Source organism: Alosa sapidissima, chromosome 16 (genome assembly GCF_018492685.1).
Source record: "Alosa sapidissima isolate fAloSap1 chromosome 16, fAloSap1.pri, whole genome shotgun sequence".
Lineage (NCBI taxonomy): Eukaryota > Metazoa > Chordata > Actinopteri > Clupeiformes > Clupeidae > Alosa > Alosa sapidissima.
The window spans coordinates 1,316,085-1,328,584 of NC_055972.1; the positions used below are offsets into that span (position 1 = coordinate 1,316,085).

Below are 12,500 nucleotides of genomic sequence, written 5' to 3' on the forward strand. Positions count from 1 at the left end.
TCCAACTCTGATGTTTGTGCTGTAATGCTTTGGCACGCTCTGCTGTAAAAAAGTGCCATAAAGCACTTGACCTCGAACACTTATCTCCGTAGTGTTCGCTGTGGTCCCACCCAGTCACTCAACTATCTGCCCTGGGTGTTCAGTGTACAGTATTTTTGCATGCAACAGCAAGGCCAATATTTGCTCTGGGTGTTCGGGGGGTAGGGGTGTGGGCTCTCTGCCATGGTGACAGTTGAACTGCATCTGGACCAGGAGGATTTCCCATGATGCATCAGGGGCTCTCCTGATGAAGTCTTATCTGAACTGTGTTGTTCTGTATCTGAAGATGCAACTGGAACTGTGGAGATTGTGATCACATCGCTGTAGATGAATACGGCCTCTATAGCACACACTGGACTGGCCACACACACTCATGCACAAACACGCTGAACTGGACACACACACTCTATAGCACACATTGGACTGCACACACACACACTCTATAGCACACACTCATGCACAAACACACTGGACTGGACACACACACTCTATAGTTAGTTAGTTAGTTAGTTTATTAGTTGTCCCCTTAGGGAAATTCTTTTTCACATTTTCTGTACAGCTTTTTCATCCTGCATGGTCACAGGCACAGAAAGGCACATACATGAAACACAGACATAGGAGTGACATACAGACATACACCTTACATACATCACAGGTAATTGACACAGACTTTTTACATAAAATATTAGGGGTTTCATGGGAAGCACATACATTATTGCACTGCATATATTATCTGTGGGGCTTTGTGTTGTTGAGTGTTTGTATTCCTAGGGGGATTAGGCTTCTGCTGAAGCGGGCTTTATTGCACCTTATGCTACTAAACCTCCTGCCAGAGGGTAGGGGTGAGAAGTAACGGTTGAGTGGGTAAGTAATGTCCAGGGATATTACATAAGTGATACGTGTGATGGCCTTAGTGTTTAGTTCTTGTAGGTTTGGGGTATGTAGACCTATTATTTTGGTGGCAGTATTGGTTAGTTGGGTGAGTTTGTTACGGTTTTTTACAGTAAGGATGTTGAAGAAGCAGGTGGAACAGTATAAAAGGATGGGTTGGACAATGCTGGTATACAGTAGTGGGAGTAGATGAGGGGCAACATGAAGTCCTTTTAGTTTGCACACTGCCGACAGTCTTTGGTTTCCTTTTTTCTGTATGTCTGTTGTGTGATGTTCAAAGGTGAGGTTATTGTCAATTGTGAGTCCAAGGTATTTGAAATGTTCTACTGTCTCCACTGTTTCATTGGAAATGATGATGGGGTGGTGGGTTTGTGTGGATCCAAAAGCCATTTCTTTTGTTTTGCTGATGTTGAGTTTGAGATAGTTCAGATAGATAGGCCAAGGATCGCGGTGTCATCGGCGTACTTGAGGAATGTGGTGTTGGATGAGGGGCTGGTACAGTCGTTTGTGTAGAGGGTGTATAGGAAGGGGCTTAGTACACAACCCTGCAGGGCTCCTGTGTTGGAGGTCAGTGCAGGTGTGGTTGTTGTGCTTACCTGGACGGACTGTTGTCTGTTGGTGAGGAAGTTGTGGAGGAGATGGATCAGGCGGGAGGGGACGTTGAGGTGGCGCAGTTTCTGGATCAGTAGGTGCCTTTGAATGGTGTTGAATGCAGAGCTGAAATCTGCAAACAGGATCCTGGCAGTTGTACCTGGGGAGTCCTGGTGTTGTAGGAGGAGGTGCAGCAGGCATGCCACAGCATCCTCAGTGCCTCTCTTGGTCCTGTAGGTGAATTGAAAAGGATCCAGATGTGGGCGGACGTGTGGCAGGATGTTTTGTAGCAGCAGGTACTCCAGGCACTTCATCAGGATGGGTGTGAGGGCGATGGGGCGGAAGTCATTCAGGTCTTTGGGACGTGGTGTTTTGGGTACTGGGATTATTGTAGCGGTTTTCCAGAGGGTGGGGATTCTGCATTGATGGTAGACTTCACAGAAGACCACTATAGCACACACTCATGCACAAACACACTGGACTGGACACACACACTCTATAGCACACACTGGACTGCACACACACTCTATAGCACACACGCATGCACAAAGACACTGGACTGGACACACACACTCTATAGCACACACACACTCTATAGCACACACTCATGCACAAACACACTGGACTGGACACACACACTCTATAGCACACACTGAACTGCACACACACACTCTATAGCACACACTCATGCACAAACACACTGGACTGGACACACACACTCTATAGCACACACTCATGGCACAAACACACTGGACACACAATCTATAGCACACAGTCATCAAACCCGGACTCTGCCATCGAGCTAGCAGGCTACATAACACAGCGCCATGACAGAGCTAGCAGGCTACATAACACAGCGCCATGACAGAGCTAGCAGGCTACATAACACAGCGCCATAACAGAGCTAGCAGGCTACATAACACAGCGCCATGACAGAACAGTGGACTCCAGTAAGAGCAGAAGGGGGGGGCTCTGTGTGTGTGTGTGGGGGGGGGGCTCTGTGTGTGTGTGTGCGTGGGGGGGGGGGGGGGGGGCTCTGTGTGTGTGTGTGGTGGGGGGGCTCTGTGTGTACGTGAACAACAGCTGGTGTACCAACACAGTGACGGTAGACATATTTAGAATATCTGGAACGTCACCAATACCATTTCCAAACAGGATAAACAGAAAGTCGCGTATCTATCTTATCTGTATGCTATCAAAGTCAGTCACCTATTTCCGCCCTTTTACGTGTATGTCACTAACAACAACAGCTGGTGTACCAACACAGAGACTGTAGACAGTCACTGTTCTCCAGATTTAGAATATCTGACTGACATCAGGACCTGAAGGTGTTCACAGACAGCGTTCTGGGCTACTGCATAGACACCGTCACAGTGGACAAACGTATCTGGGTCTACCCCAATCAGAAGCCCTGGATGGTCTACCCCAATCAGAAGCCCTGGAAGCCCTGGATGGTCTACCCCAATCAGAAGCCCTGGATGACACAGGGGCCAGCGGCTGCCAAAGGAGGGGAACACCGCCAGAGAGGCCAACCTGAGAGGGGCATCAGAGAGGCCAACCTGAAGAGGGGCATCAGAGAGGCCAACCTGAGAGGGGCATCAGAGAGGCCAACCTGAAGAGGGGCATTAGAGAGGCCAACCTGAAGAGGGGCATCAGAGAGGCAGGAGGAGGATAGAGGACCACCTGAGCAGCAGCAACAGCAGGCAGGTGTGGCAGAGGTCAGCATCTGACCTGTACAGGACCAACCATCGGAGCTGCTGAAGGTGGCCCCACGCTGGCAGAGGAGCTGAACATCTTATTTGCCCACTACGAGGTCACAGCAGCAGAGACAGCACCACTGCACCACTCGGCCCACAGCAGCAGAGACAGCACCACTGCACCACTCATCCCACAGCACCAGAGACAGCACCACTGCACCACTCGGCCCACAGCAGCAGAGACAGCACCACTGCACCACTCGGCCCACAGCAGCAGAGACAGCACCACTGCACCACTCGACCCACAGCAGCAGAGACGGCACCACTGCACCACTCGGCCCACAGCAGCGTAAAGCTCACAGGTGAAGAGCGTGAGGTGAGGCGCACGGTGCGGGCAGTCAAGCTGAGGAAGGCGGCCAGTCCTAATGGCGTTCTGGGACGGGTGCTGAAGAACTGTGCAGATCAGCTTCAACTGGAACAGTCCACTGTCCCACCCTGCCTGAAATCCTCAATTATAGCCCCCCTGCCCAAGAAACCTCACATCTCTAGCCTCAACGATTACTGACCAGTGGCAGTCACCCCAGTGGTGATGAAGTGCTTTGAGAAACTGGTCCGTAGTCATCACAGCAGCCCTGCCCTGCAGCCTTGACCCCCACCAGTTTGCCTACAGAGCGAATCGATCGACAGAGGATGCCATAGCATACTGCACTCATAGCCATGGCACTCCATACTGCACCATCACACCTGGAGCAGCAGGGGGAGCTATGTGCGGATGCTCTTTGTGGATTATAGCTCTGCATTCAACACCATCCTCCCTCACAAGCTAGTGGTCAAACTGGAGGACCTGGGGCTTCCACACACCACCTGCATGTGGATCAATAGCTTCCTCTCTGGTCGTACCGGCTCTCCCCAGGGATCATCATAGACTACAGGAGTAAGAAAACAGATCCCACCATTAATCATCAACGGGGACTGTGCGGAGAGGATGGCAGACCTTTGCTTCCTGGGAGTCCACATTGAGAAGAGCCCATCCTGGACCATGAACACCTCTGAGCTGTTGAAAAAGGCCCAGCAGAGACTGTACCTCCTGAGAATAACATCACACAAAGACTGCTGGTGTCCATTTACCGAGCCTCCATTGAGAGCATACCAACATACTGCATGTGTGTACGGTACACCAGCTGCACAACGGCTCAGAGGAAAACGCTCCAGAGGGTCATCAACATCGCCCAAAAGATTGTCAGCTGCCCTCTCCCCACACTGGAAGAACTGCACAGTTCCTGATGTCTCAAAAAAGCCCAGAACATTATAAAGGACACCCACCATCCCGGTCACTCCCTATTTTAACTGTTTCCATCTGACCTGCATTATCATCTGAGTCACCCTTGACTCAGATGATAATGCCATTCTGGTCCTGTTGGATCTCAGTGCTGCATTTGACCCTGTAGACCACGGTACACTACTAGAGCGTCTTGAACAGCGGGTTGGCATTAAGGGCACAGCTCTTAACTGGTTTTACTCCTACCTCCACCAAAGATCTTTCTCTGTATCTATAGGCTAGTACTCTCCATCCTCTGCCCCTGTGTCATTTGGTGTTCCCCAGGGATCCATTATGGGTCCAGTACTTTTTTGCCTGTACATGCTTCCCCTGGGTAACAAACTGGGTAACATCATCAGATAATAAACACACACACACACACACACATAATAAAGGTAACTAGGTAACATAATCAGAACATTCAATATTTCATTCCATTTCTATGCAGATGACTCCCAACTGTACATCCCACTTAAATCTGGCAACTCCATGCAGCCTCTTTTAGACTGTTTGGAAGAAATAAAAATCTGGATGGCTAATAACTCCCTTCAGTTAAATGATAACAAAACTGAAGTTATTGTTTTTGGGCCTTCAAAATCCAAAAATTCCATCCCTGTCAACCTTGGTCCCCTTGCCCCCTAGGTGAAATCCCATGTAACCTGGGTGTTATTTTAGACTCTCATCTTAACCTGGACAAGCAAATTTCATCTGTTGTTAAGAATAATTTCCAAACTCAAGTCTGTCCTATCATACAATGATCTGGAAAAAGTCATCCATGCCGTCATAACCTCCCGTCTAGACTATTGGTGGCACGGCTTCAGATGGTCCAAAAGTCATCCATGCCTTCATAACCTCCCGTCTAGACTATTGTAACTCTACTTTGGTCTCATTCGGACACTGGTGGCACGGCTTCAGATGGCCCACAATGCATCAGCTAGGCTGCTCACCAACACAAAAAACATATTACACCTGTCCTAGCCTTCTTGCACTGGCTTCTAGTCCAGTCAAGGATACAATTTAAAATAATGCTGTTGGTCTTTAAGGCTCTTAATGGCCTGGCCCCCAGCTACATAGCTGATATCATTCATCCCCATGTAGACCCCAGGTCCCTCACATCCTCCAACCAAGGTCTCCTCCATGTCCCACGGTCCCGGCTTAAGCAAAAAGGTGACAGAGCCTTTTCTGTTGCTGGCCCTAAGCTGTGGAACCAACTGCCACTTGATATCAGAAATGCCCCTTCAATCACGTCATTCAAAATCAGGCTCAAAACGCACCTTTTTACATTGGCCTTCCCTGTGTTTTAATTGTCGTACCCTGTTATGTTTGTAATTAAGTGTTGTCTGTTGATGTCATCTTAGCTTAAAGGGATATTCCACCATTTGGGGAATGTGTGTCTCTCTGTGTGAGTGTATGACAGTGTGTGTCTTGTACCAGTTAATGTAAGGAGGTCATTTCATGTAATAGAGGCCATTTAAAGAGGACACATTACTGATTAACACATGCACAAAAGCACATACAGTATACACACACATGCACGCATACACAAACACACACACACACACACACACACAAACACATTCACACACACACACATACACAAACACACACACACACACACGCATACACACACACACACACACACAGACAGACTCACACACACTCAGTCATAAAAAGAGAAAACAAGATAACATCAGTTATGGAAATAAAAGATTTATTTCATTACATTTGTCTAGAGATGAACTCGAAGGTCAAGTGTTCCTCTTTTACAACATGCCTCAAGTTTACTGTTGGATTACAGCATTTGAGGAAACACACACACACACCACACACACACACACACACACTGTTGGATTGCAGCATTTGAGAACACACACACACACACTGTTGGATAACAGCTTTTAAGGAAACATACACCAACACACCACACACACACACACACACACTGTTGGATTACAGCATTTGAGGGAACACATACCAACACTCGTCATAAATACTTATAAATACATTTGCCATCCCTTGCCTTCTTGGGCCGTCACAGGTAACCAAGTATGATTGTTGTGTGTGTGTGTGTGTGTGTGTGTGTATGTGTGTTGGTTTTATATGTTTTATGGGGACTTATTCTTTACTCATCAAACCGGCAGTTTACAAGTTCTTTTTTCCCTGACAAAATGTGACTGGAGCCTGAGGGTTGCCAGATAGGGTAGCTGTGTGATATGCTGCTCTAAGGGTTGCCAGATAGGGTAGCTGTGTGATATGCTGCTCTAAGGGTTGCCAGATAGGGTAGCTGTGTGATATGCTGCTCTAAGGGTTGCCAGATAGGGTAGCGGTGTGTTGCGATGCTCTAAGGGTTGCCAGATAGGGTAGCTGTGTGATATGCTGCTCTAAGGGTTGCCAGATAGGGTAGCGGTGTGTTGCGATGCTCTAAGGGTTGCCAGATAGGGTAGCTGTGTGATATGCTGCTCTAAGGGTTGCCAGATAGGGTAGCTGTGTGATATGCTGCTCTAAGGGTTGCCAGATAGGGTAGTGGTGTGTTGCGATGCTCTAAGGGTTGCCAGATAGGGTAGCTGTGTGATATGCTGCTCTAAGGGTTGCCAGATAGGGTAGCTGTGTGATATGCTGCTCTAAGGGTTGCCAGATAGGGTAGCGGTGTGTTGCGATGCTCTAAGGGTTGCCAGATAGGGTAGCTGTGTGATCTGCTGCTCTAAGGGTTGCCAGATAGGGTAGCTGTATGATATGCTGCTCTAAGGGTTGCCAGATAGGGTAGCTGTGTGATATGCTGCTCTAAGGGTTGCCAGATAGGGTAGTGGTGTGTTGCGATGCTCTAAGGGTTGCCAGATAGGGTAGCGGTGTGTTGCGATGCTCTAAGGATTGCCAGATAGGGTAGCTGTGTGTTGCGCAGCGCTGTGTGTTGCCAGATAGGGTAGCTGTGTGTTGCGCAGCACTGTGTGTAGCCAGATAGGGTAGCTGTGTGTTGCGATGCTCTGAGGGTTGCCAGATAGGGTAGCTGTGTGTTGCCAGATGGGTTGGTTCTCATCCGAACCAGTGGTTGCCCATACACTCCCTGTTCCACTCCACGCGGCAGATCCAGCAAAACTCAAACTTACACTGGGCCCTCGGACACACCATGTGCATGCACCCACCTGCAATACACACACACACACACACACACACACACACACACACACACACACACACACACACACAGGAGAATCAGGGAGGGGAATTATGGACTGGTCTTTTTTATGTGTGTGTGTGGTATGTGTGTGTGTGTGTGTGTGTGTGTGTGTGGTATAGGGAGGGAAAGTGAAACCCAGCGCCCCAAGTGGTTGCGTTCCTTTCAAAGAGCAGCTCCAATGTCAAGTCCCATAGACCTATTCTTAAAAAAATATTGTGAAGCCAAATCAGCAAAGTTATCCACCAAAATGATTTTTCAGTGTGTGTACAGTAATAATCTATAGAGTAGAGATGAATAGAGTAGAGTAGAGTAAACAGTAATAATAATATAATAATAACAGTGTGTAAACAGTAATAATAATATAATAATAACAGTAATAATCTACTAACTGTGAAAATGTCAGACCATATTCTGCCTTCTGTAAAAAAATCCAAATTGCTCCTTTTGTTTCATAAACGGACTACGAAAGAAGTCACGTGACTTTACCCTTCGACGTTACTCGCGGTAGCATGGTTTGTTTATTAGCCTGGTTAGCATTGACACTTAACACTTACTGCCAGCTCTTCATGGGAGTAGAAGCACAACACAAGTTATCCAGACATAAAGGTAATCACCACAGGGTTTACATCACGCTCCGTTATTACAAAATATGTTTAGCCAGTCAAGCAAATTGCCGTTTTGATCAGTTAGAGATGAAGCGCCCAAACCTCAACATGTTACAAAAAAACCTCAAAACAATTCAAATGATCCTAAAAATAAGGTATGACCACTAGAAGCAATAGAGGTGACCCTAGTGCATAGCAAATGGAAGGCATTAAATTAAGTTCCCAATGTGCACCAATATATACTTTTTCTAAAAAAAACAAAAAAACAATCCACTCCCCTCCAATCCATGACTGCACTGCAACCTACAGCAACAACCACATAGTGAAATTTGCTGACTACACAACTCTGGTGGGCCTCATCACCAAGGGCGACGAGACTCGATACAGGTTGGAGGTCGACCTTCTGACCACGTGGTGCAGGGACAACAACCTCCTGCTGAACGTCAGCAAGACCAAGGAGATTGTTGTTGACTTCCGGAGAGGTCACACCCAACACCTGCCACTGACCATCGACGGTGCTGTGGTGGAGAGAGTGAGCAGCACCAAATTCCTGGGGGTGCACATCAGTGAAGACCTCTCCTGGACCACCAACACTGCATCACTGGCGAAGAAAGCTCAGCGCCGCCTGTACTTCCTGCGGAAACTCAGGCGAGCAAGTGCTCCACCAGCCATCATGACCACATTCTACCGAGGCACCATTGAGAGCATCCTCTCCAGCTGTATCGCTGTGTGGGGAGGAAGCTGCACTGAATACAACAGGAAAGCCCTGCAGCGCATAGTGAACACAGCTGGAAGGATTATTGGTGCTTCACTCCCCTCCCTGAAGGACATTTACACCACCCACCTCACCCGCAAGGCGACCACAATTGTGAGTGATGCAAGTCACCCCGCTCACAATTTGTTTGATCTACTGCCCTCTGGGAAGAGGTACAGAAGCCTGCGCTCCCGCACTACCAGACTCACCAACAGCTTCATACACCAGGCTGTTAGGATGCTGAACTCTCTCCCCCCTCCACCCTCCACCCTCCGCTACATAACATCCTGGACTTTTAGACCCAAAATGGCTGCCTTGCACTACTCCACTTGCACTACTCCACTTGTACACTTTGCAACTTGTTGTTGTTGTCCTGTTGTCCTGAAAACACTTCTGAACACACTTCTGCTGCTCTTACATAACTTGCACCACTATGCCACTTGCATACTTAGGTCAAACAGAACTACCTCAGCCATTTATTGGCCTGACTTTTGCACTATTATATTGACTGTCTACTGTATGCACAATTTCAACCCAAATTTTGCTGCTCTTATTTCTTCATTGTATGTGCCTTCTTATTTACTTTTTATACTGTTTACTTGAATGTTATGTTTGTCTGTGGACCTAATTGGTAAAATATGTCTTGTCTCCACCGTGGGATAGTGGGAAACGTAATTTCGATCTCTTTGTATGTCTGGAACATGTGAAGAAATTGACAATAAAGCAGACTTTGACTTTGACTTGATGTGTACACAGGAATCATGAGAATTGTGTGTGTGTGTGTGTGTGTGTGTGTGTGTGTGTGTATGTGTGTGTGTGTGTGTGTGTGTGCGTGCGTGCGTGCGTGCGTGCGTGTGTGTGTATATGTATGTGTGTGTGTGTGTGTGTGTGTGTGTGTGTGTGTGTGTGTGTGCGTGCGTGCGTGCGTGCGTGCGTGCGTGCGTGCGTGCGTGTGTGTATATGTATGTGTGTGTGTGTGTGTGTGTACCGCTTTTCTCGATGGGGACTTTGCATTTGGGACAGGGGCGTGTGGTCTCGTCTATAGTCTGCTGAGAGGCCTGATCCCAGCGAGCCCGAAGAGCTGCCTCCTCGTCCACCACATAGCCCTGTGGAGACATCAGGGGCATCGTCATCACCACCATCACCATCATCATCATCATCATCATCACCACCATCATCATCATCACCATCACCATCATCATCATCATCATCACCATCATCATCATCATCACCATCATCATCACCATCATCATCATCATCATCATCATCATCATCATCACCACCATCATCATCATCATCATCATCATCACCATCATCATCATCACCACCATCATCATCATCATCATCATCATCATCATCACCACCATCATCATCATCACCATCACCATCATCATCATCATCATCACCATCATCATCATCATCACCATCATCATCACCATCATCATCATCATCATCACCATCATCATCATCATCACCATCACCATCACCACCATCATCATATCATCATCATCATCACCATCATCATCACCATCATCACCATCATCATCACCATCATCATCACCATCATCACCATCACCATCACCACCATCATCACCATCATCATCATCATCATCATCACCACCATCATCATCATCATCATCATCATCATCATCATCATCACCACCATCATCACCATCATCATCACCACCACCACCACCACCACCACCATCATCACCACCATCATCATCATCATGGATCATCCTTCATCTGAACAATCATCATCATCGCCATCCAGTGGCCATTTGTGGTATTGCACACAGTACACTGAGAGGGTTCTGACTCAACATTGCCATCTGGTGGCTCTGATTTACTGTAAGATCATGTGTTCTTCAGAGGTCTGTGTAGTGCTCGGAGTTGGCCTAACCTTTGGCTTAGCCTGCCCGTTAGCCTAGCCTAGTCATTAGCCTAGCCTGACCGTAAATCTAGCCTGGCTGTTAGCATAGCCTGGGCGTTAGTCCACCCTGGCTATTAGCCTGATCCATCGATCCATGAAGCAGCTGACAGCGACTTTGGTATGACCCTTTACATGGCATTTTGGATGGATTAAACTGACTACTAGGGTTGTCACTGAAATTAAAAATCCTGTTTGATAATCAAAACTGAAATGTAGTTTGAACATACAGTATAATGAAAAACAAATGTTTCTGGTTAAATATAGGTCAATCCAGTGGCAACAAACACATATTTTGGATTGCATCTAAAGAGGGTGGGAGAGATGCATGAGACAGCAATCTATCAGAGGATTGATTGGCGTGAAGTTTCATGCACAATAACAAGCTAAGCTACATTTTAAAAATCAATTAGCAGAGAGTGGTGCTATGAAATGGGAACTCACGATTGCAGTTTGCATACCGGTGCCACTTTGTCGGTTTGGTCGGTCGGGTTCATTGTCGTTGCCCTCCGTATTTTCAAACATTATTTCCGGTGGGTAACCATTTTCTATTTATCAGTTATTTATTTTTAAAATTCTCAAATAAAAATTGAATAAGGCACATACCATGTGGGCTGGGGTGGCAGTAGCATGCTTGGCTAAAGAGCTGGGCTAGCATGGAGCTAAGCTAGCGTGCAATAGCCTGAAAACTCGTGGGTTCAATCATGGTTCGAATTACAGGGGGTATTGGGGGGGTCCGACCCCCCTAGATGAGACTTGGACCCTCCCAAATGGGATGAAAATAATAGTTTGGGGGGTACTGAAAACATGTAATAAAATGTAATGATATCCAGTATTGCATGTAATTAAATGTATTACCATCACATTCCAACAATTCAGGATATAATCTAATGAAATACAATTTTCAAACCCTCACCCCCATTGGGCTGTACCATTTCTCTGGTATGTTCAGACTGTATTGTTTGCTATGATATAATACTGACGAATTAAAACAAATGCACAGTGTAGGCTGCAAAAGCCTGATACGAATGGGTTAACAAGCGGTGGCCAACTGGCCATACATTTGTCTAATATTTCACTGCCTTTGTAACATAGTGATAGCCAACCTTAGAAAACCATTGAGTAGCAAGATCGCTATGCTTTAACCGGAGATCTCCCTTCCACTCAGCGGCCACGACCATCGCTGCTGCTTAGCTTAAAAATCAGGCCTACAATCACACGCCATAGGAGGAGTTCCATAGATGTACTGACACGGGGAGAGGTTTAATGAGGCGATTTATCATTTTGTGCAATTTCATTCTTAATGTCTTAACAAGAGGGAATCTGCACTAATATTCAGGGAATTTTGCATGTAGATGGTTCTCAACCTTTTTTAAGCAAATGCCCGTACACCCATAATTGGTGATTTGCTGAACCTGCTACAGTGAAAACAAATCACCATTGGTGTCAGCAACTGAAATCTTTGGTCATGGAATACGATTTTTCTTCATATAACTGTGC

At 46.9% G+C, this 12,500-nt stretch overlaps 2 protein-coding genes across 5 annotated transcripts in view; both read right to left on the reverse strand.

The window, feature by feature from the left end:
• Window positions 1-53, reverse strand: part of LOC121685926 (transient receptor potential channel pyrexia-like) — a 32,377-nt gene extending 32,324 nt beyond the window's left edge. The window contains exon 1 of one of the 2 annotated variants that reach the window (XM_042066804.1): window positions 1-53. This exon is cut by the window's left edge and continues 80 nt beyond it. The gene's annotated coding sequence lies outside the window, so the exon portion shown is untranslated. The other variant, XM_042066803.1, reaches the window with a different exon arrangement.
• A 6,175-nt stretch (window positions 54-6,228) lies between these two features.
• prkn (parkin RBR E3 ubiquitin protein ligase) overlaps window positions 6,229-12,500 on the reverse strand; it is a 121,836-nt gene continuing 115,564 nt past the window's right edge. The window contains exons 11-13 of one of the 3 annotated variants that reach the window (XM_042065354.1): window positions 10,059-10,176; window positions 7,557-7,676; window positions 6,229-7,453 (exon numbers count right to left, since the gene is read on the reverse strand). In XM_042065354.1, the coding sequence (XP_041921288.1) occupies window positions 7,567-7,676; window positions 10,059-10,176 (228 nt within the window). In that variant the 3' untranslated portion in view covers window positions 6,229-7,453; window positions 7,557-7,566. Of the gene's footprint in view, window positions 7,677-10,058; window positions 10,177-12,500 lie in introns of all 3 variants that reach the window. The other 2 variants (XM_042065353.1, XM_042065352.1) reach the window with 2 other exon arrangements.